Source organism: Equus przewalskii, chromosome 24, assembly GCF_037783145.1.
Source record: "Equus przewalskii isolate Varuska chromosome 24, EquPr2, whole genome shotgun sequence".
Classification (NCBI taxonomy): Eukaryota; Metazoa; Chordata; class Mammalia; order Perissodactyla; family Equidae; genus Equus; species Equus przewalskii.
This window is the reverse complement of record NC_091854.1, coordinates 19,210,951-19,236,765: the sequence shown is the minus strand read 5'-3', so window position 1 is coordinate 19,236,765 and position 25,815 is coordinate 19,210,951. Positions and strand designations below refer to the sequence as shown.

General features: G+C 35.8%; 1 protein-coding gene across 3 annotated transcripts in view; it reads right to left on the bottom strand.

The window, feature by feature from the left end:
* Positions 1 to 25,407, bottom strand: part of ADGRL4 (adhesion G protein-coupled receptor L4) — a 106,922-nt gene extending 81,515 nt beyond the window's left edge. The window contains exons 1-2 of one of the 3 annotated variants that reach the window (XM_008522463.2): positions 24,825 to 25,407; positions 23,342 to 23,491 (exon numbers count right to left, since the gene is read on the bottom strand). In XM_008522463.2, coding sequence (XP_008520685.1) covers positions 23,342 to 23,491; positions 24,825 to 24,846 — 172 coding nt within the window. In that variant the 5' untranslated portion in view covers positions 24,847 to 25,407. The remainder of the gene's footprint in view (positions 1 to 23,341; positions 23,492 to 24,824) is intronic. The other 2 variants (XM_070592735.1, XM_008522464.2) reach the window with 2 other exon arrangements.
* Positions 25,408 to 25,815: the final 408 nt, after the last annotated feature.

Below are 25,815 nucleotides of genomic sequence, written 5' to 3'. Positions count from 1 at the left end.
CACAAAGACGGCTTACATTGAGCTTTAAATTTCTCTTCTAACTATATAAGGATTAGACCATCTTAACATCTTTCTCCAACAAGATACCTAGAAATACTAGATAAATCAAATAAAATAAATGAACTCTTAAAGGTAAAATTGAGCAGTCTAAAAAGTAAGAGAAATCCCCAGGAACAAAAATAAAGAGAAAACTAAAAGCGAGGGTGTAAAACTAAGCCTCAAAAGATTTTTCGAGGGCTCAAGATTTCCAATAGCTTCTCTGCAAGAGGAGATCAAGACTGAAGTCGTGTAACATGGGTCTAGGAATAAAACAATTGTTTAAAGTCGGGACCACCAAGGGTTACATACGCAGTGATAGGAAGGATTTTAAAAAGATATGCACCAGAAAAAACAGGAAACAGAAAAAATTATATCCCTTGGCCTAACGTGTGGAAGAAGAAAGGTCATTTCAGAATTCATAGCTACATGCTTGTGGGTACGGAAATCCCAAGCTGACAAGCAGAAAGTAACTCTGAGGGGATAGTGATGAAGGCATAGTAGCTGGGAGGAGGAAATGGATATTCTTCCTGCATAGAAAGACCCTTGACACAGGGACCGCAGGCTTCCCACACATAAAGACTGGCTAAAAGAAATTCTACATCTAAAACTAAACACACACACGCAAATGCAAAACCCCACCGTGAGTGAGGATCAGCAGGAAAAATAAGTAGCAAATTTAGGATCTTTTACAAATGGAATTATTGGAAACAGTTTATAAAATAACTATGTTTAAGACATTAAAGAGATAAGAGACGGATTTTAAAATGCGTGAAAGCAACAAGCAGGGTTCTGTTAAGAACTAAGTAGAAGTTCTAGAATAAAAAAAATCATAGTTGGAGTTGTTAATATAGTGAACTGGTTATACAATAGATTAGATACAGCTGTAAAAAACTGATGTACAAGCTAGATCTGAAGAAATCACCTAACGTAGCGTCTATAAGCAAAGAGATGGGAAATGAAAAAAAGTTTAAGAGACTCAAAGGATAGAAAGAAAAAGAATATTCTACTGTAATTCCAATGAGAGTAAATGAGGGAAGAGTCACTATTTTAAGAGCTAATTGAAGACAAGAATATTTAAATACAGGAAATAGAATTCCAAGCAAGATAAATGGAAAGAAATCTAAGCCTGGACACATCACTGTGAAACTACAGAGATGATCCTATAAACAGATGATCTTATAAACAGTGTCATGGACTGAATGTTTGTATCCCCCAAAATTCATATATTGAAGCCCTAACTCCTAACGAGATGATATTTGGAGATGAGGCTCTTGGGAGGTAACTGGGGTTAAACGATGTCATGAGGGTGAGACCCTGGTCTGACGGGATTAGTGCCCCACAAGAAGCAACGTCAGAGAGCTCTCTCTCTCTCTCTTCCTGCCATGTGAAGACAAAGCTAGAAGGTGACCATCTGCAAGCCAGGGAGAGAGCCCTCACCAGAGCCCGACCCAGCTGGCACCCTGATCTCAGACTCCAGCCTCCAGAACTGGGAGAAAATAAATTCCTGTGCTTGAAGCCACCCAGTCGGTGGTATTTTGTTATGGCAATGTAAGCTGACTAATACACACAGCTATAGATAAGAGACAGATGAACTACAAAGGTAGATGATTGCAGACTTTTTAAACAGCACAACTGAAAAAGAGTAAATCACAAATCTTCAGAGTTCTTAGTTAACAGTTCTTAGTTAACAAAATTGTCTGCTAACTCGGAATGTTACATTAAATTAAAGAACAAGAAAAAAATACAGACATCTTCAGATAAACAAACACTGTACAATTTACCACCAGTGGTGAACCTCAGGGCAAAGAATATGGAACAGAGAAGGAAAGTATGGCAAACATGAAGGAAAGAAATGGATACATGGCCAGGTAGCTCTAAACCCACTTGTTATACAAACAGTACACTCGAAGAGACGCTAGAGTAGCAGATCAGAACAGATTTTCTGGCGCTGGTCTGCCTGGGTTTTAAATCCCATCCGCTCACTAGCTATCTGGGTAATCTTTGGCGATAAATCAGCTTCCACATCTGAAAGCTAGCTACTATGAAGACTGTAAGAGTTAATATAAGCACAAATGCTAGATCAGTTCCCGGCACAAAGTAAGCAGTTTATAGCTCTTATTATTGCTATTATTATGACTATTACTTTAAAATAATATTGACAAATTTGAGGAACAAAAAAAATACCAGACTACAATAACAAGACAATAGGTGAGTGAGTGAAATTGAAATATTTAAGTTCTTGTATTTTGAGAGTTATAAGAGATATTGATTATCTTTGGCTTGTTTAGTTAATTATGCAAGCTAAAAATTAAGAATTCTACGAAAGGAAGAGGAACAAAGGGAAAATGTCTGCCTGGACATAGTCTGGATAAATTTTGAATGTAGCCATCTAGGCAGAAAAGGCATGTCATCTATGAGAGGGAAAAGATAGGCTGGCCTCAATCTTTGACATGACAGCTGTCACTGCCAGAAGACACAAAATGTGGTGTGCAAGTTCTAATGAAAAAACTTGGACTTAAAAATACTATGTCCAGACAGATTTTCAAGTATAAAAGGAGCAGCTAGACATTTGCAAATACAGAAGAACGTAGAGAATAGAGAGGCCAGAAATTCTTCTTGAAAAAACATATTCAATGATGAAATTCAGCTAATTAGGAAGAGAGGTTTTTTAAATCCCCAGAAATGGAGAAACTATAGTGAAAATTACTCAAAGGAAACACTAAAATCTCAAAACATAAAATCAAGACTACACTTCTATGGGGATTATGGTAGAATAGAATATCAAGTTATAAGCCTTGCCAAAGTAAAAATAGTTAAGCAACCAAAACCAGGTAAAAAGGGAAGAATGAAGTAGAACGTGCTACTGTGATAATCCGTTCAGCTTTCATAGCAATGGGCAAACCAGTACTGTCTGAAATTAAAATGATGCTTAAAAAAATTATCTCAGCAGTCTGATTCTATTCATACATTTTTTCCTATATTTACACAGTTCTTTTAAAGTTTATTTCACTTGTGGTTGAAAAGAGAAATCGCCATCAGTAATTCTTTCAGTTTCGTTTCAGTTTCTTTGTTGTCTGCTAACTTCTAGAAAAATGAGTGAGCACTTTCAGTAAAATAATAACCCAACTGTTATGATAGTTTGTCATCTATACATCTATGTATGTCTCTCTTTACCTATCATTTACCAGTCATTTACCTTATCTATAATATCCTCTCATAGGCGTCCATAGAAAGATCCCCAGAATAATGTTCTTTAAATACACAAAAGCTGGTTTGGAGGTGTGGAGATCTGAGTGATGTCTTGCTTTCTCCTGTGTATGTTTTAAATGGATGAAATTTTTATGAGTATATATTGCTTTTATAAAAACAAAATGCTATTCTAAAATAATATTTTTAAACAAAAGAATAGAGTTTATTCCTTATATGATAAATTTAACAAGAGTATCCTAATTTTGACTTTTTAGTTGTTTTGCATAACTAACAAAATATGCTTTCTCCAATGGTAATTTCAGATTGGTCGATGGCTATTGCATAATTTCTTATTTCCCTTCTAAATGAAGATAAGACAAAAATTACATATAAGAACATTAAATGGTGGAAGCTATGAGTGTCAAAGCTTAAGCAGTATATGAAAAATATGATTCATAAAGTTTTCATATAGCAGAACTATGACTAATTGACTCTGTCTTTTTGGCAATGAAATCTGCAGCAAAGATGTCAATTTTTAAAAAAGCAATATGCATTATTTTTTCTTCTCTTATTCAAACTTTCAAAAGATGGGCTGTGGAATAATATTTGCAACTAATAAAATGAAATTGAAATCCAAATGTAAACTGTGTTTCCACTCAAATTCAAATATTTTCCAAGTTGTTGACTCATCATAACTAAAAGCAGCTGGTGTCCTATTTGAAATGGCTGTAAACAATCTAAGATAAAGCCTCAAAAGATTATCAAAAATAGAAAAAATGTATCTTGGAAAAGAGATTGGATAAAGAGTCTAAAAATGAATTTGACCATAAGGGAGGTGTTCTGTAGCAACAAGATGCCTTGAAGGCACTTTCATCTCATTACATGTGCCATGGAACAAAAATAGATAAATCATGGCATGATGGCATCATTTAAAAAGGATATTTTAGAAGGAGCTGTCAGTGCTATTTTTAATAGTAAATTTTCAATCCCAGATGAATATTTTTCACTACCAAGAACATGTTAAAAGTAGCTGCAAATCTGATTACCTAAACCAATATCTAACAGAAAGCACAATCGTTACAATTTCCATGCATGATTTAAGAGAGACACACAATATATATATACTAGGCTACCATGGTATACTTGTCAAAGAGGACTTCATCAGTACCAGTTGTTTCCAGACTACAGTGGGAGAAATGTACCCAAAAATGTATGCAAAACAATCCATTCATATACAGGAAAAAATGTTAACATTTCTTCATTTATTTATGTTTTATCTTTTTCACATTTCTATTTTAGGGTGTTTCATAATTTCAAGTGGTGTGAATATAATTAATAAACAAAGATATATATAGGATGTGCAGTCTGAAAAATTCTAATTTATGACATAAATGCAGGATCAAAAAAAAAATTCTTCATCATCAATTAGAATGGGATTGATTCCCATACCAATTCTCATTATTTGGTAGTTATTGCTCAGTACACCATTCTGAGCAAAATTCGAAGGCAATGTTCAGCCAATTATGGTAAAGGATACTGTTATGGATTGAACGTATCCCCCCAAAATTCGTATGTTGAAATCCTAACGTGGTGGTATTTGGCGTTAAGGGCTGTGGGAGGTAATTAGATTATGAGGGTAAAGCCCTTATGAAGGGGATGAGTGTCTTTTAAAGGGGCTGAGGGACTAGAGCGTTCCCTCTCTCTGCTGAATGAGGAGACAAGAAGATGGCCATCTGCAAACCAGAAAGAGTGTTCTCACCAGACACCTAATCTGCTGGCACCTTGATCTTGAACTTCCCAGCCTCGAGAACTGTGAGACATAAATGCTGTTTAAGCCACCCAGTCTATGGTATTTGTTATGGCGTCCTCAACTAAGACTGAATCGTGATGATTATCTATGGGAGAAGATAGGAAGCATGGCATCATGGGAACCACGATATGGCACCCTGCTCTAGGCATTGGCAAACATTGCTTAGTTATTTCATGTGCAATTTCTTTGCTGCTATATTATCTTTTTCAACATTACAAGACTCCTATTATTTTCCTAGACAGGTCACATTTATTCCCTTTTTTGTCTCCCACCACTCAGGGACTAGAAACACATGAGGATGCTCTAGATGCCAAACCTGTGCCTGTGTCTACAAGTAAGCCAGAATCTTCTCCTTCCCTAAACCCTTACTTAGCCTGGGGTCCTTTTCCTATGCTCAAGATCCAACCATTTTTGTCTTTATCAACTCTTTCTTCTAGTCCTTTTGTCTCATCTTCTACTCTTTCTCTAAGACTCAATTCTTTCCAATGGCCTTTACATTTGGTCAATTTCCATATTGGCTTTTCTGTTTACCTTCATAGCCAAACTACTTAAAAGGATTTCTTTACTTCTCAAGTACTACTCAGCCCATTCTAGATTGGATTCAGTCATAAAAATTTCACCAAAGCAGTTCTTACTAATGTCACCATTGCTCACTCTACTAAAAGAGTTATTGGGCATTTTCAGTTTTCATTGCGCCTCTCATTAGCATTTGAAACTGTGAACCCTCCTTCTGCCTTGAAGTACCCATTCCCTTAGCTTAAATGATAATGTATATGTTCTCCCTACCTTTAAGGCCACATCTCTAAATCTCCCATGTCAACTTTCCTTACTTTCTCTACTGATTAAGAATTTGAGTCTCTTAGGACTTGGGCTTAGTTCCTCTTTATTTTCATTCTATGATCTCCCTTTATGTGGTCTCTATAGGCAATTGTATTTGCTTTCATGGTTTCCATTGACATCAACATCCTGCTAATGACTCCAAAAATTTTCTCAAGACTTTTCTAAGTTTCAGACCAATGTACACTATTGTCTCCACTTAGATATAAGATTAGCTTGTCAGTCATACCATATCCAAAACAGAACTAATCATTTTTCTCCATATACATTTCCTTTTCTCATCAAAGGCATCAACATCCACCCAATTGTTTATACTACAAACCTAAGAGATATGCTTCACATCTCTCGCTCTCACCTGGATACCAATTCATCATCAAGACGTAGAGATCCTTACAATTTATATATCACTTCTCTCAGTCTTCTTTCATCTTTTTGGTCACTAATCTTGAATAAGCCAATATTCTCTCTCCCCGACTGATTCAACAGCCTCAACCCGATGAGCTTGCATCCACACTTTGCTGGCCTCCAGTTCATTTCCCTTGTAGAAGATAATGTGATCTTCAAAAATGCAAATGTTTGAAAATAGAGTCCAATTTTTCTACGGATGACATCAGGACCCTAGATACTGTGGCCATTGATCAACTTTTTAGATATATCTTCTACAATTATAGCACTATACTTCAGCAACTTATTTTTGCATCTCTTTATCATTCATCAGAGCTTTCCTAAGTGCATGTAATGATCATTCTTACCACCCATTCCTATCCCAAAGCAAATGCTTCATCAAGCTAATGCCCAGTTCAACTCTCGGTTTAAACATTGCCTTCTTAGGAAGCTCCCATAAGCACTCAGACCACTCAGACCACTCAACTGATTAAGTGACAATTTGTGTCATTGTGTTTTTAATGTCTCTCTATCCTTCTAGAATCCTTGAGGGCCACATATACTGGTTCATTGCTTCATATTTACCTTTATAAAGTGCCTAACATATCGAAGGTGCTCAACAAGTATTTCTTGAGTGAGTGAATGCATGAATTAATGAATAATAACTTAAACAAAAGAGCTTCCAATTTGATTCAACCTTATTGCTCTATTGTTGAAAAAAAGTTATCTATACTAATTATAGATTTTTAGATTCATGATAAGGGATTATTTATCATACTATTTCAAATATGTTTTACATAGCAACTGCAAATTTTGTGTCTGCAATTTAGGAATATTGACAAATTAGAATGAAAGTTGCAAAATATATTAGAATTAAAAATAACAAATGTAAAAAGTAAAGAAATTTAAGTTATAACTTAGTACTTTCTTGTAAATTACAAAATTAAAGTAATGAAAATCAAATGTAATTATATTAAGGCTTTAAACACTTTATTTCAGGACATTTTGAAAAAGTTAAATTGATCATCAGCTCCTTGATAATAACTTTGAAATGACAGGTTGAAAAATTAGAGAGAAGTAAATTTAGACTTCAGAGAACCTGATGTGAGTTTCTATCACCGGCCCAGTATAAGAGGTCTATTTTAGCTTGTACAAAATATTAAGTTGAGATTTAGTTTCAAAAGGATGCATTTTCATTTTTAATCAATTGAATTTGCAAGTTAGCCTCCCTGCTTTTCATTTTTTGGGAAGGTTTCCAAGGAATTACAAAGGGTTCAAATGCAGTGAGAAAATATTTGATCATCTTGAGTTGACATAAGTTAAACCATAACTCAGAAATGTTGCTGGACTGAATAAAGGTGTCTTGACATATTTCCATTCAAATCTATCTTTATTCAGGATGAGATACTACACTGACGAATGCCTGAACAACCACAGAAATAAAGAATCTTGATAGAGTAATTCCAATCATCTTCTCAACCAGTTCTATCAATGAACATGGTCACTTCTTCCAGGCACTGAAAATCTTATAAGTGCTGTCTCATGATGTTATTCTATGGATCCGTGATTTCTCTCAGAGTTTAAGAAGCTACTTTCAGATTATACAGATCACTTGAGAGGTAAGACACCAAATTATTGTTTTTGAAACAAAGCTGTGCCAAATATTCAATCCTCTGCAAAATTATTTTCCTTTACATTTTTCTCAGAATGGTCTTATTCAATGAGAAATGAATCTTATTTCATATAAAATGATTCTATTTTATATATACACACAGACATATATATACACACATATTCTACTGTATTCTAATGAGCTCTATGCCAAAGTATCCTGCAAGTCTTTTAAAAAATTGCATAATAATTGATAGAAACTTCATATAGAGAAATATCTATCATCTATGTATTTTTCTGTGTCTATCTACCTTCAAATATTTTTAAACAACTAATGTCAGTGGGAGATTTGTTAAGCTAAAACAAAAATACCTACCTTTTCATAATACAGAGTTTTGTTTAAGTTTTCATGTAAACCCTATAGTTTCCAGCAATAAAAAATGAGATGGATATTAAAATATTTTTTAATCAATTATGATAAATATTCACAGTAAATAAAATAAACTATTTTCTGAGAATTTACACCTTTTTTTTGGCTTCAGGAATATTAGCCCTGAGCTAACATCTGTGCCAATCTTCCTCCACTTTTTACATGTAGGTCACCTCTACTGCATGGCCAATGAGTAGTGTGGGTCTGTGCCCACAAACCCAGGCCACCGAAGCACAGCACACTGAGCTTAACCACTAGATCACGGGGCCAGCCCCAGAATTTACACTTATTAATCTGTTTCTTACTGTACTTTATATCTTCCATTAAGTACCATGTCTTCAATGCTAGACATTTTTTATATAATTTTGTTTATTGGTGTATATATACATACACACAGATATATAAAATACATGTATATTATTATATATATATAAAATTGGAGAGAATTTAGTTCCAAGATTCTTTTTTAAACACATTTCTACTTTAAATTTGGTCTTTCACCTTGCTGACCAGGTGATTAGCACAAAGGAATTTAATGAAACTCCCTTTTTAAAGAAAGCTGACTCATAAGTAAAAATTTGTTTTCCTTCAGACACAGCAAACCTAATATGTAAATTAAGGATTAATGAACCATTGACGAGCAAGGAGTAATCCGCCCTGATTCCAGGTATATGCTGAAGTGCACATATGCCGTGTGTTCATAGAGTTGGGGAAAGAAGAAGAGCTTCTTGTTATTCTATGTGTAACATTAGCCACAGCACCTAGATGATCTTCATCTGGTTTCCTGGATGACTTGGGAAAGGAGAAAGAGAATGAACCTACCCAAAACAATTTGGCAGAAAGTGACTGACAGATCTACATTAATAACAGTTATCACTTACTGAGGCCGTTCTGTACGGCAGGTACCATAGCTCAGTGTTGCATTTGTATTATCTTCTTTAATCCTCAAAAACTATTTTGGTGTTGTCTATAAAACTATTTATATTCCAAATATGTAGAAACTGGTCCAAATCTTATAGCAGGTAAATGACAAACCTAGGATTTGATTTCACAGATGGCTTCCTCAGAGGCGCTGCTGCTTCCGTGGGCCTGCTTCCCACAATAAGCTGTGATTCCACTTTTGATCCATCTTGGTTGAAACCATCAACAGTGGCTGAATCTAAAAAGCTGAGCCCCAGGTTTCCAAAGTGTGTTTCCATCAAAATGCTTCCCCTTCTGAAATCTACTTTGAAATTAACAATAGCCATTTTTTTCTCTCTTACATTTATTATCTGTACTTGATATCCTAGTGTCGAATACTTATCATATACCAAAATTTTTTTTAAATTCTACTCTCCAAGTGTATCATATTTCCATTCAATTTTAAATATTATTATAACGACAATTTCTTTTCCATTAATAAAAGAATCTATCTGCAAATATTAAGGCATTAGTAATAGTAAGTCCTTGGATCACAATGTATGAATCACTGGAATTTTTTATTAAAACTCTATCACCAATAATTGATAAGACTTAGGCTTTCTCTTCTCAACATAATAATGAAATTGTGCTCAGGGTTATAATCTAAAGAATTCCTTAAACTCAGATTAACTCTATACTTTATTCTTAAAGCATGACTTTTTTTTCCAAAGGGTAAGGATAAAGAGATTATTGACTATAAAACAACAATTAATGCCTCTACTGAAAATTTCCTGACATATTTGTCAACTAATAAACCGAAATTCAAAGTCCACAATACATTTAAAAATGATTCTTCTCCACATGGTATTCCATTATGAAACTGTTGCAATGAACATAACATTAGTTGAACAAACAAACATAACCCTATAATCAAGCATCTGCTCGCCCTCCTGCATTGCATATACAACAGAGATATGCTGTACGTTTTTTCAGCATTCTCTTTATGTTTGCATGTTTATAAAGGTTCAGAAATTATCTTCAGAACTTATCCTCCATATGGCACCAAGAAACCTGGCATAAGAATCCTTTTGATACAGAGGATATACAACTCTCTTATTTCAAAATACTAAAAATTTCCCACAAATACGAAGCTATCAAGGAAGTGTCAGAACCATCTAAACGCTGTTCAATCATCAAAATGGATAGAGTTGTCTGTACCTGTCAACTTTAATTACCAAAGATGCACAAAAAACAGCATATTCTTCCCTAATTCGAGTTCTAAATGTTAAATACAACTTCAATTACATTTTTAATGATAAATTCTTTAATACTCAGGATGTGTTCGTGTTGAGCAGAGGGCAATAAAATGAAGTCACCAAATAAATGTGGCCCAATTTTGGTTCTGATGTTATATCCACAAAAGAGAAGTAAAGTGGAGAGGTTCACTTGGCTGGATAATTATTGTGTAGATGACTGACTTCTTCATCGCCCCCAAAGACCCTCATGGAAAGTATATATTTTTGCGTTCCTTGGGAAGATTTTACAAATTTCACAATTTGTTTTAACTCTCCTTTGCAGTTATTTTTTTCCTATGTAAACGCAACCTGAGTCAATATCTGTTAAATAAATTAACATTGAAGACGTATGGAGAACAATGACAACCTAACTACCTTCATTCTATTGTAACTTCTCATAAACTACATTCTAAAATTTACCGAATAATTTAAATAACAAGTAACCTCTATTTATGTCTAAACAGGCTCATGTGCACATAATTCCTTATTTTTGATTTTATAAATATAACCCTTAAAATATTAGAAAATATAAAGTACTATGTTTAATGTGTAAGTAATATCACTCTTAAGTAAATTAAAAGCCTCCACCTTTAATATAGTGAACCAACTAAATATAATGTCTATTCTGTAAAACCCACTTGTCATGCAATAGAAGGAGATTATTCAGACCCCACAGTGGCAAAAAGTAGTTTCCTTTCCTATAACGGTAACAAAGTGATTAACTTTCGAGTTCAACGTGAAGGAATAATATGGTTCCAAGAACGCATGGTTCCTTAAACCCAGTCAAGACACATTGCCAGATATTTCAATTAATGTGTAGCAAGGTCACAAAATCAATTTCTTATCAGCCAAAAACACTCATACAGTAAATTTTATTTTCAAACCATAATCTCTAAATTAAATCTGTGTACCTAAAAAATACAGTACAGAAACTCAGTCACTGGGTTTTCTCCCTGATAGCATTTTCACAAATGGCACAGGGCTTTGTATGCTATATATAGCCCACAATGTTTGGTTAGATTCTAATCTTCCTAGAGAAAGTCATTATCTCTTTCCATGGCAAATAAAGGACCAAAGTGTTAATTTCCTCCTTAAAATAAGTACAAGGTTTGAACGGTTCTGACATTCTATCTTCCAGCAATTTATTTGGGAACTTTTAAACAATTATAAAGAGAATCTATGAAGCTGTATACTAATCCGGATTTCTTGGTAATAAAAATTAAGTATCTGAACATAAAATTGCAGGGAAAAATCATGTTAATATGGAAAATAGCATCACCTTGCAGTAAATCCCACGTAAAAGAACTTGGCAGGAATTGAGCTTGTCTGACCAACGACACTCAAGATAATCACATTTTTAATGAAAACTCTTCGACTTGAATATCAAATACCATCATCTGTTACATTCAGGTGTTTGGAGTTCTTTCTCTATATCCAATTTTTTTAAACAGAATTTTTTTTCTCCTAATATCCTCATTCACATTCTATTCACAACTACACATGAGACTACAGTAATTTAAGCATTGGTACCTTTCACCTATACTCAATGGCAATGGACCAAAATAGTTAAAGGAGCTGAACTATTTCAATGATCTTGCCTTAATCTTTTAATATTCAGAAAATTATATTTCATGCCAGACAAATAAGCTTTGTTCTATGTTTTTTAACATTCTGAATGTTTGAGACATTTGTATAAATAGTGTATAATATACATTACGTAGTGGTGTTCTCTGATACAGCTGACTAACAAATCATATAGATTTATGTAAATTCAGGTAAATTCATATCCTTGGGATCAATTTAATGTTTTATAGTTGGTTAAATACAGGATATAAGATCATATCTCAAGCAGACAGGAAGTAGAAAATTATCTGAAATAATTCCTTTAGAGTTTTTCAAGTCAGTTTTCCCACATCATCCTAAACACATAATCTTTTAGTTGATTTCAGCACTGCCACATGGAATGAAAAGATTCTTTCCTAGAGCAAGGAAGTGAATAATTCTTTGGAAGGGTTAAAATATATATTTTTAAATTAAACAAAATGTTTTCGTGGACGGAGATAATATTTTATTCATAATTCTCATATAATGGAAGTATCAAAATTCTAATGAAATGATTCAAATTTAGAGAGTAAGAAAATAGGATTCCTTCCCAATTCATTTATGAGATCATTTATTCTATTTTAACCAAACTTAGAGCTTGATAAAAACCAAAAAATTTATTTTAATAACAGTCCTTAACTTTGTACATATTAATGCAAAAAAAGATAAAACTTCATCTTAAACAGTTAACTAAAGAATAAATACCGCTTCATGTAAAGTATTTAAAAAGATCAATTCATTGGAAGCAGTGATAAATGCAAGACAAGTATTTTCAACAATACAGACTAAAATTCCTTTTAGCAATTATAGAAAGAACTGTCAAAGTACTAATACAATTAGAAGTAAAAATATCACGTTTCTAAGTGTCAATGATTTCACACTTCTTATGATTTTTGTGAAAAAGGCATATTTGATACATAAGACACAGAAGGCAATACCATAGTCAACATGGGACTAAAGATGAGGGCCAAAGTGCCTCAAAACTGGGGACCATCATGAGGGATTAGTACCAATATTGCAACTGATCCTGCCTTAGGACACTGCTTCCCAATTCATGAAAATGTTCAAAAGAGCAATAAACAAGTTAACGAAAATTCAGTCTTGTATATTGATCACTCAAAATGAAATAGGAACATAAAGATAGCCTAGAGAAAATCAATGTCAAGTTTATGATCATTCATGCAAATTTTCCATCGGGCTATAATGGATACTCTTTATTTACAGCAAAATATTTGGGATGAGATCATGCCTAAGATCATCTTGCTACACTGGTCTTTACAATGCATAAAATTCAACCAAATTTGAGGGCTGATTCCTGCAAAGCAGGAATATGATCCATAATGTATTAATAAATTCAGCATAGGTAAGGAACAATAGGAATGAGGCACCAACCAATCAGAGCAGTCACTCAAAAACAATCCATAGTATTTTACAGATTGGACCCAAACCAGTTTGGTAGTTTCCAAGGACACAATCAAGAATAAGAACTAGTCACTGTCCTCAAACAGCACTCATTTTTGAGATTCCCCAGCAGCTATTGAAAAGTAGGCGGACTCCATCAAAACTTATGTATTAATGCAAAAATAAAAAGGAATTATGAGTAGAACACGACAAACAGCACTTTTTTCTTTTCTTTTTTTTTTTTTCGGAGGAAGATTAGCCCTGAAGCTAACATCTGCCACCAATCCTCCTCTTTTTACTGAGGAAGACTGTCCCTGTGCTAACATCCATGCCCATCTTCCTCTACTTTATATGTGGGATGCCTACCACAGCACAGCTTCCCAAGAGGTGCCATGTCCACACCTGGGATCTGAACTGCAACCCGGGGCTGCTAAAGCGGGACATGCGAACTTAACTGCTGCACCGCCAGGCAAGCTCCACAAATGCTTATTCTTAACAGATGGAAATGAGAAAGGCCTTGCAAAGAAAGTGATGTGTATTGGGTCTTAGACAATAAGTCTCAACTTGTAATACTTCCAACATTGAAAGTGCTCAATTTCTCCCCTGAGCACACATAACTAATTATCCTATTCTATCCATTGAGCCTGACACAAGGGTATTTTGATGTCTGTAGATATATGTAGTCCTCAGAATGGAGAAATTTAGCTACTGGTTTCCAGCTGAGAAGACTGCCCCTCTGATCAACTGCACTCTCACCACCCCTGTCTCATCACACCCTCACAAGCACACAATCATCAAGGTTCTTTTGGAATTTCAACACAAGGACAAGTTCCATTTTGTGGCAGTTTGTTCCAGATAGCAGTTAAATGTTGGTTAAAAAAATCACGTGAATCACAACCCTCCACCCCCTAAAATCGATACGCACACCATCGTATTCAAAGGGGTACTCTCAATCACGTATAACAGTAACTAAATCTCTCCGATAGGGGAGCAAATATAAAATCAAGGTTTTACAGCCTTCTTGTTTGTTTTTAATGGTTCAAGTGACTCCAATATTGTACTTCTTTTGCTCATCATATTATATTGAATACCTTACTTTTCAGCACTGTAATACAAGAGGGCCCACTGAAGATTGGTCCAGAAATTCCTTCCAAGGGTGGAAGCCACCAGAGAAAATAGGGAAAATAAGTTTCATTGATGTGCCAACCTCTCCTGATTTGTAGCATCTGCCTGGAGAACTTGGAGGTCACATTGCGACTCAGCAGGAAATAGTATCATGATGTGTCATGGTCCCAAGCAGGGAGGAGGGGAGCACAGGAGTAGAGGAAAGCATTGTCTGCGTTGGTCATGCCAGCTCTAGAGATCGGAGTTAAAAATATAGCATAGTAAAGTGGAAAGTGCACTGAGTTTAGAGGCAAGAGACCAAAATCCGTACTTTTCATTTTCATGTTTTAAATTAAGCCCCAAATCCAGGCTACTTCCCCCAAAAGTGATTGAATTGGAAATTGACTACAATTCAAATAAATGTCTCACAATAATAGAATCAAAGAATTTTAAAGCTGGGAGAGACATTAATAATGATCCTAGTGAAATCTGCTCATTTTACAGAGAAACTGAGGCTCAGATACTCTTTGCAACTTATCATGAAAATCCCAGCTGAACAGAGCTAGTCTGTACATAACAAGTTTGGAGACCTTGGCACAGTGATATTAGAACTTATTACCAGAGAATCTAGGGTGGGGGATACTAGGAAGGTTCCAATTTACAGGGCTGGGTCTTAGTTACTGGGATAAAAGGATGTAAGAAAGATTCAATAATGGGAACCTAAAGGATAACACTTTGATCGAGAAATTATTTTTAAGATGATGAGATAATATGACAGTATTTCTAAAATATGACCCCCCCCCCCTTCCTTGGGCTAGAATTGGTCTCAGAAAAGTAATTAAATGAAGTAGAGATTAAAGAAAAGTGGATGAATGGAGAAATGGTGGCTCAAAGAACTGATAGAAACTTAGCTTATAGTGGTCATCTACGTTTTTTGGCTGCTTGGCATCTATTCACTCCCCTGATGCTAACAGTTACCTAAACGTCCTTTTGAAAACCGGTTTCTCTCACTCTGCCCCTATGATCTGAATAGATTTTCACCCTAGGCTCCAGGAATGGAGCAGCCTGATGTTAAGTCAGCCAGTATATTCCATTACTATTCAAGGATATAAAGGTAATAATCAACTTGAATGTATAAATAAAAGTGACAGATTATTAAGTAAACTATACTCCTCTTTTATAGCAGTATATCGATCAATAGATATTCCTTAAACATAAGAACATGGGAAGTGAAGGCACAAACGTTCTGTCCAAGAAAGGCAGGCACTAAAGTGCTCTTTCACTTGAAGACTCATGTCTTTCTCAAGCTCTGGGAAAATTGTCATATTTTTTATTATTTCATCTTGTTGGATGCCTTCTTCAGTAAGAACTTCTGCTAGATGGAAATTAGGTTCCCCATGTCTGGTCCTCTGTTCCTCAGTTTTGTTCTCATATTTTTCATCTTAGTTTTTTAGTTCTGCAATTCTTTGGATATTATATTTCAGCCGTTCTGTTATAGGTTATTGCCTCAATCTTGGAATAACATTTATCAGAAGACAAATATATTTTACCGGAGGAGAAAAATATGTTAGGTTTATATCAAAAGTATTAGCCAGGGAATTCTGTAAATCTCTTCGGAAAACAGACAACATAGGGAGACTGCAGACAATTACAATATTATAACCACAAAAGTTATAAGTGAGTCAAAAACAAAGTTTGGGCCTAATCAAATGGAGCTGAGGTTCTCCAATAACAATCCACTATTCCTGGTTACCACATACGGGCTCCATCCCCATATTAATGACATTATAACATGAAAAACCACAGGCAAATCATGCAATTAGGTTTAGAAGACACATTGGCTACCTCATTTCACCTTTGAGATAAAGCAGGGAGGAGAGGAATTTGGGAGAGGTTTGGGCACAGGTAAAGCAGAAGATCACAAGGGGTGAAATTAGGTTATATTAAAAAGGGGGATTAAATCCCCTTGACGAGTCAAGAATAGTTTGACTATCTTCTACTGAAGTATAAAAAAATTTATTTGTTGCTTCCCTGTTCTAGGTGTGGTCTTCCTTGTAGGAGAGGAAACACAGGAATGGAGACTTTAGCCTCAATCTTCTGGTGGTTTTTAAGCACTGGTTTGCCTTACTGAAAATTTTACCAGCTTATTGTCTTGACCCTTCTTGCTACAAAAGGAGAGGAACAAGAGGAGAAAGGAGGTACCAGGGACTGAGGAACACAAAGGTTTTAGGGTATATTGAAGAAGAATGTATTTTTGTGGTGTGATAGCTCTTTTGTACGTAGAAGCCTATTCTACTTTTCTGTTGTGTTTATTTGGGTGCCAAATTTTCCAGAATTTCTTTGACAGTATAAGTTGGACTTTTTCCCTCAACCTCTTTTCTCTTCCTAAAAGTATCATTTTCCTGGCCAATTGTTCTATTTAGTCATCTTTGTGTTTGTATTATTGGCCTTTCTCCAATGCCTAGTTATCCTTAAATGACCCTCATGTTTATAATTCAATAACGATGTTGATTAATTGGGGTAGCTTGGCCCAGGTTTTGCCTACCAGCCATTACAACCTCTTTAGTGCAAGAGAGTGCAGAGTTCTCTGTCTATGTGGGTGGGCACAGCACTTTTCAGGCATTATTCCAGCAAAGGTATAAAAAAGTAGGCAGAAAGGTGGCATCAATTTTCACTCTCAAGAGTTCCTTCCACGCAGATCACAGAGTTTCCTTTGAGAATATTTTCTTGGCTTTACCTGGGAGCACACACTGATAGGAAACAGGAGCCCAAACTGTGTAACCTTTGGGAAATACTGTCTCAACCTATCGCCTAGATGTCCTCTCTCTGGGAAAAGGATAGGAAATCACCAACACCAGGAAACGCCACCATCTTCACTGCAGCCTTCTCTGTGGACACTGAACTGCCCCCTTTCGTAGCACTGGATCCTGCTTTGAGGAGTTCAATCTTAATGAGTAGACTTCTCATGGTCCCACTCTGATTTCATTGATTTTATTGTGAGTACATTGGCCTTGAAGTCTGCGGACGAACAGGCGTCAAACAATTGTAACTGACCTATGAATTTCATCAAGATATTGAAACTTGTAAATAGTTTTAACTTGCATGCACTTATTCCTAAGGTATCTTAAACATACACACCACGTAATTTTTTCTTTTTAATCAATTGTTTTGATAATGTAGTGGGAAAAAAGCAGATACATGGATGGGGGGTACAACCAAAATAATTCATTTCATCTCAATGAGATTCAATCCTTACTTGCAGATTTACCTCACGGAGTAGTTTGAGGATCACATGAGGCAATTGTTTGTACTTTCCCTGGGAAAATTATTTAATTTATAAATTGAGGATAATACTAGCCTTTAGAGAGTTTTTATGAGAATTAAATTCATAAATTCATGTAAAGTGCTTATAATAGTCTCCAGCTCACAGAAAGCACTAAAATTAACATCAATATTATTACTCTACTTGTGAATAAGCTGTAAATCTGAAAGTTACTTATTTAAGCATTAAAGAAACTAAGGAAGAAGAGAAAAAAATGGGAAAATGGACAATCAGAAGGTTAATTTGCTTTTGAAATAACTAGGTATTGGCTATAAAGTATGTTGATGCCCTAAAAACTGGGATCATAGATAACTGACATTCCCAGAACAACAACAAAAAATCATGTTTTGCAAAATAAAGTTGGCAATCTTAGAATATCATCAAAAGAGTGGAGCTGTAATAAACAAAGCAGAACAACTGACTCATAAGTTACTTCCTGGTATTGAAGGTGCTATTGCTATTGTCCCTTTCTCTTCTTTCTACCAGTATTTTTCTTGAAAAGAAACAGAGGATTAAAATGTATGCAAATTCCACATACAGCACAATTTTGATTTAATTTTAATTTCGTAGTAGCTCCTAAAGATATGGTTGGAGAGAAAATATAAGACAGTACAGCTGTCATGTTCACTTCACATGCAAAATGAAAGCTAATTCTGGAAAAACGATACCCAATTTTTATTGCCATTGATGCATCATCATCCACACATATTATATAGCATATACATTATGAATTAATGTTGTAGGCTGAAGTAAAAACAAACAATGGTAGTTTCCACTTGAAAAAAAATCAGCACTCTAATAATGTGAAGTCAGATGGTGTCTTATTTAGAATTGATTTAACACAGAAGTTTGAATAACTTTTCGACTGTTGAAATTAGAACTCAGAAGCTGTGTGTTAACTTTTACTATTTCAGTTTAATTCTCTGTGTCATTAGCTATCTGATATTACTTTTATGATTCTAAATATGCAATGAATCCATCTCAATAACACTGATTAAAAAGTGATTAAAAATAAATAAGACTTCCACGCCAAGAAAAATTTTCATGATGTTTCATTATAAATTACTTGGGAAAATCCAAAATCTTATGTTCATATTAAATCTTCAAGATCTCAAGATATTTCTTTGTTTGTATCTCATTAATTCTCATAATTGTCCTGTAAGATAAACATGAAACAAGATGGCTTAGAAAAATGATTCCTGAAATTCAGACTGAAAAAACGACATTGTCAAATCAGAACAGAGAAGTTTTTCACTTTAAAATTGTGGAGTTGATCAGCAAAACTCAAAGGACACAAGTCCTATTTTTCTTCTCCTTTTTAAAAAAAACCCGTTAGCCTAAAAGAAATCTTTATAATGGTTTATTGTTTTATTTTCTCTTTCTATCTGTTGAAGGAATTTGTAATCTTATGGAGTGGATATTTTTGAGGAAGTTCCACCTAATTACTGTGGTAGATTTTGTTCTCTCTATTGTGTAACTCTTCTTGTCAACAGACAAAAGAGGTCATATTTCTAGTACAAGGAAAGGGATTTCTGAAACTGGCAAAGGTATTTTATTTATTTGGATGAAGTTCACAGAAATCGTGCATCCTGGAATGTAAGCCTTGGGTTCATTTAGACTGTCACTTCTTAAATAGGTTACATTTTCCATGCAGTACAAGAAATTCCATGGAAGTATGCACCTCACTTTAAAACAAATCTGACACACAGCTATCTAGAAGCACATCAGAGTTCACACTTTTTCAAGCTGGTATTGGTATTCATTTACCTAAGAAGTTCCTCTGGAGTGTGTAAAAACACATTGGTTTTACAAAAAACATTTGCTTCCTCAATGATTATTAGTAACATATTATATGTGAAGGAAGATGTATATATAATGTTATTGTGATCTATATTTCCAATTCTTCAAATATTCTTTAAATATTACTTAAAAATCAGGAACAACTTCCATCTGAGGATTGAAAAAAGAAAGAAAGAAAGGAAAGGAGAAGAAAGAGAGGAGGGGAGGGAGAGAGGGAAGGAAGAAAAGAAAATGCTCACTCCAGCTGTTACTCAACTCTCTACTCCTGCATCTCAATACTACAAAAGTGTAACAAATGTAAAAGGCCAAGAAAAGTTGCAGATGAACCATCAGAAGAGCTGAGAATGCCTGATGAGAAATGAAAACAAATATTCAAAAGATACCCATTTGATTTCACAAGGTTGTAAACTATGATAATCTTAATAAAAAGTTTGTTTCTCTCAGACACAAAACGCTGTAGCATGGAGCTCAAGACAACTGGTTATGACCAGTCATAAGGGTGTTTGTAAACAAAAGATACCATCTGTACTTTTTATTTCAAAAGCTTGATATGATAATTGAAGATATATTGGGTACAAGTGACACGAACTGTACAAATATAAATACAAATATAAAGTTACTATTGCTTTTATAGGTTGACCCTGGCTAATCCATTCCTCCTCTCCCTAACAGGGTCATCTTTCTAATACACATAATTTATCATGTAACTCAGCTACCAAATACCTGCCAATGGCTCTTTGTTAACAGGATAAAGCCCATACTCTTGACATCTTGATTTAATTTCCCTGACCCCTCGACTAATACACCCTGTGATATACACCCTGCAGGAAATACTCGGAGCTCCTTAAAACGTACCATCCATGTTCAACTTCTAGGCCTTTGTTAAGACTGATCCCTTTTGCCTGACTTCTCTGCCACTTTGTCAATACCATTGATAAACACTATTAATTCTTCAATTCTCAGCTTAAATGTCACCTTGACTTGGAAGGCTTTCCTGTAGTTGGTAGCACATCTCAAATTTACCTCTATTTATGACTTTTATAACATTGCATCAAATGATTAATACAGTTTTGTAACTATCTCTAGATAAACTGAAAATAAAAGCCAATTTCTTATTCATTATTTCAGTCCAAGGGCATAGTAGTACCTATTAAGCAGAGGCTTTATGGTCAAAGATAAAGAGCAAGATACAAGCGCTGGAGTTAGACCTTAGTTCAAATCTTGGCTCCACCACTTATTTATTGTATCAACTGAGATGTTCACTTAACCTTTCTAAGACTCTATTTCCTTATAGATAAAATGGGACTAATAACAGATGAAGGTATTCTGCTAATGAATATCTCGGACTCAAGGTACAGTAGATTTAGCTATCCTGATGATGGTGATGAAAGTGCTCAATAAATATTTATTCAATAAGAAAATGACTTCATGAAATAAATTCACTACTATTAAAACTTGTTTCTGTATGACTATGTAATCCAAATTCTAAACAACTTGTTCAAAATTACCTCTTCAAACAGAGTACATTTAGCGAGGTTGAGTTATTACCACAACATTTATTTGGCAGGTCTCTGCGGGAGCCAAATCAAAGATGACAGTAATGACACCAAAAAAAACTTTTATTCCTCCCAAAGTAGGCATCCTCTGTAACAAAACTCCTGTCCAGTCATTTTTTTTTGTTAACCTAATACCAATCTTAGAGAAAGACAGAAAAAGTGGGGAATCTTTTTAGAGAAGAAAAAAGCTAACAAGAGTTTTTAAACCCAAAATATAACCTAGACTATTCAGCAGTTGAGAATACAATGTTTTAAGTTTAATTCTGAAACATATTAAATATACGTACTGAAAAAAATATCAAAACTCTATCAGTGAATTAAAGGCGAAACTGAACAGTCTTAAGAAGACATCACAAACCTTTGAGTAGTTTGAAGAGGACATCATCAAATAGTAAGCATTGAAACAAGTAAATATATAACTTTCTTTAAACAAGAAGGGGATTTAAGTTAAAAATGAACTTGAAAAGAAAAAAAAAATTCCCATTGTAAGTTGTGTTCTTTGTGAAAAGAAATTGCAGGCCCAAAGGTCTTGAAGTATTTCTTTTCAACAGAAAATATTTTCTGTCCTTCAGCGGGCCATTGACTAGGCGGTGGGGGAAAAAAACAACTACACTGGATAATGGGAAAAATACTCTCAAAAGAAATCATGAGAAACATGATTATAATCTAGTTGGCTTTTGCAGGTCCAAATTGTGAAAAGTTATTGATGCTAATGATGGTAATGATGACAGTTGAAAAGTATCTGAATAACAGAAAGACAACAGCTTATAAAGGACTATGGCACGACTTGTAATGATTGCTGGAGAGCACACTAATATGTTTGCAGCAAGATTTTGAAGGTCACTCAACTAGCAACTTGCCATAATGCCATTCAATTAAATACACAATAAAAATCTAAGATTATTTATGGAAAGAATTTTGTAGTGCTTGTAGAACAGCATATTACAAATCCTGGCTGTGTGTACAAGCAGAAATGCCTGATCTAATGCACCATAAAAAAGCTGTAGCTTTCCTCTACATTTTTAAAACATTAAACTAATTATGATGAGGTTTGGTCTTACTCTATACTGCATATTTAATCTTTTTTAAGAGCCTATCAAATTGAATCACGAGATACAACTTGTTTACGCTATAAGCAAACACATGCAATATTAACAATGCACAATATCCTGGCTTAATTAGAAAAAGTCCATGTTATCTTAAATACATTTAGGAGTATAACACCACACAGTTCTAATTTGACCTTGCCATTTAATTATATTCTAAAACTAATTTATACGACTTGGAACTTTTTTCTCTCTCTCCTACCCAGGATGTTGTTCTATTGACCCAGTTAAAACTAGATTCTGCTAAAAATGAAAGAGAATAAAGAAAGATTGAGTGAGGCTTGAGGAAACAGGAGCAGAGGTGGTGGTGGGGACCACAGACAAGAAATCACTTAAATCTGATGATCGGATGGTGTTCTATCAAGTCAATGGGCTAAACTGCACCGTAGAAGGACTCTTTCTGGCATTCTTGCTCTGGCCTCTCGCCTAAAGTCTTATAAAGAGGATCCACTTTTTCAGAAAAGAACGAATTTTCAAAATTCCCTTTCTTTTCTCTCTCTCTCTTTCTTTTTCATTTCTACACTCAGGGTATGCAGGAGAAAACCTCAAAGCTCTTCACATTATCCTCAAATTTAGGTAGTCAAGGACTAAAGAAGGCATGTGATGCCACACATCCCAGTATAACCTGACCTTCACGAACTCTGGGTTCCGTAGTTCCCAAAAGTATTGACTCGACTTTCTGCAACTTAGTGTTCCAGCTTAAGTTCTAAGGCACTCTTTAATATTCGCACGAAAGATAAGATATACGTGGAGTCATCAACAATCAATAATCAAGTATAAATTTTGAGATTGGAAGTTCAAATTTATTGTTTCAGTAATTAAACTATTTTTTTATCAATTATATGAAATCAAACAGTATAATGTGAAGCAACTTAATTTCTGGACAAAGGAGAAGTAATCATATCAGAATTTAATCTTACAATAAAATCCAAAAGCAGTCATGAAGATTGTTTACCTTCACAAATTGAGACACCGTTTCCCGAAAACCCCATGTTGCAGTAACAGCCTTCAGCTCCATTCCGTATCTCACATTTTGCATTTGGGAGACAAGCGGTGTTGGTGCAATTCTGAGGGCAGGCACAATTCAGCAAAGTGGAAAAACCCACTAAGGAAAACAGAGAAACACAATTTTTCAGAAAGAAAAGTCTCCCCCCATCGTTGAGTGAGACTGCAATAAACACAAATCCTCTTCTTTCTTTCTATTTAGATAAATGGATTATGAGAATTTCCCAAGGGAGCATTTAGCTAAATAATAGCACAGAGCAAGTAAGTAAAAAGAGTAATGCTTTTCTTCAATCTCAATGTTTATCAAGCAAATCTCCACAAAGCTAAAATGTAGTAAACAACACAGCTTTATAAAGAAAGCAGCATTCCTAGATCATTGGACCCTTCGCCCTGACGTGAGTTAATTTTAAGGTAACTACATGATGGTAAAGCAATTTCCCTTCTTTGGGGATGATTCTGTGCAGAAACCAAGGTAAAGTAAGTATCTGGGTCTTTTCAAATTCAAATCTGTGTTATTTTAAAATGAGAGCAACAAGTGATAACATACAGGAAGACAAATGCAATTATTGTTTTTTCTGTGCTTTAATCCTCTTTTAAATTCTTCCTTTTCCATAATAAAATTGCTTTCACATTTTCTCCCATTAGGGGAAATTAAAGGAAAACTCAACATACTAGTCAAAGATTGATCTGGAAACGGAACACCCCACAAACACAACCAACAAAATGCAGCATGTGAGAGAACAAGACTTTATTTCAGAGTTGCTGAAAACAAAGTTGGAAATGGTATTTTGCGGGCTGGTAGGAAAAGATAAGGAAAAGCGTAAGAGCTCATTTTTTAATGGTTGTCCCAGGCCGTCTCAAGACAAGCCCACTTGGGGATGAACAGTTATGAATCATGCAAGTTATTGTTCTGAAAACAGTCATCGGAGATAAATTGTCCTTATCTGGTAAAAAGAGATTCTGAAACATTCGATTCTACATCCCAGCCTCACAAAGGGCTGTATATACTGTCTAAACCAGAATTAATTCGCCTTCAAATATGTGATTTATTGTCTTTCTGCACAGCATCATCAAAAGAGTCTTTTAAATGAACCCAAAGTCTGGGCTGGCAGTCCCCTTAAAATGTCAGGAAACCTCCCACAAGTCTTAATGTTTTGGAGTTTCCCAAATTTCTTGCAGGGAGATCAGAAGAAAGGTCAAAGTCGGAGACTTTGGGGACTTTGTCAGAAGGAATGAAAAGGTGACTTCGTCCCTGGGCCCTAAATATCGAACTCCAGAGTTGAAAGGCCAAGGAGAAAAACATCCTGGGAAGTACTGTGTCAGCTCTCGTGGGCGGCTTGGTCAGATCCACTGGGCACCTAGCTTCACCTGGAAAACCCCCTCCCCTGGCGCCGCGGGCCCCTCCGCAGCCTCCGGCGGGCGCGGGCACTCACCGAGGAGCGGGAGGAGTCTCATTGGCGGCGGCCGCGGCGGTGGCGGTGGAGGGACGCGGGGGCTCTGCGGGCCTGTTCCCGGGACGCGGCTGGGCGGGCGCGCCAGGCTCCCGGCTCCGTGCCCCGTGACGCGCGGGCTTCCTCCGGACACTTTCCGGCCTCTTTTGTGTGCGTGTGTGTGAGTGTCTGTGTGTGTGTGTCAAGTCCTAAGTCAGCTGGTCACGTCCGGCCCCAGCCCCTGCCCCCACGCCACCCTGACTTCATCCCCTGCCTCTTGGCCACCAGCCCTGAGCACTCCTGCAGACCCTTTGCGGGGTCATTTTGGCCCCAGGTGCAGCGACCGGAGTGCCGTCCTCAAAGCCTGTGCTCAACAGCCAAAGCGCTGGAGACCCATGAAATGTCCCTCCTGAGAGCGTCCAGAACTGCAAAGGTCTTGGGGTCCTTCCTATAGCCTCAATTCCAGGACGCGGCGTTCTTCTGGTCACGAATGAATTTCCATGGAGAAGGAAGGGCCGAGAAGCAGGCAGGAGCTCTGATTCCCAGCAACATGGCCTTCACTGCCAGGATTCAATCCTCGCCTTACAGGGACTCAGGGCTACAGGGCGTTAAATAAGGACTTACTCTCTCTTCCCTACAGGTTAGGACTGTGCCTAAAACGGCCTAGTAAAAACAAAAAAGCCAAGTTTCAAGAATTACATGGCTATGGAAGTGCAAATACTGTTTTCCATTTTCAATTTGCTGGTGCCCTCAACCCCCATCCAGCCCTAAAACAAGTGGTGCCTGAGACATAGTTTTCCTTTTGCATGTTACTGTTTATGAGTTGATTATATAGAAACAGATCGTTCAGGTTGAAAGATAGAAACAATTCTAATATAAAACTTAAAAAGTAAATGGCAGGCACAGTTAATCTGTAATGACAGAAAGAGGTCGCCTGAGGTTGGGGTGGGAAGCGGGGACTGACTGCAGATGCACCAAGGAAAATTTGGGGGTA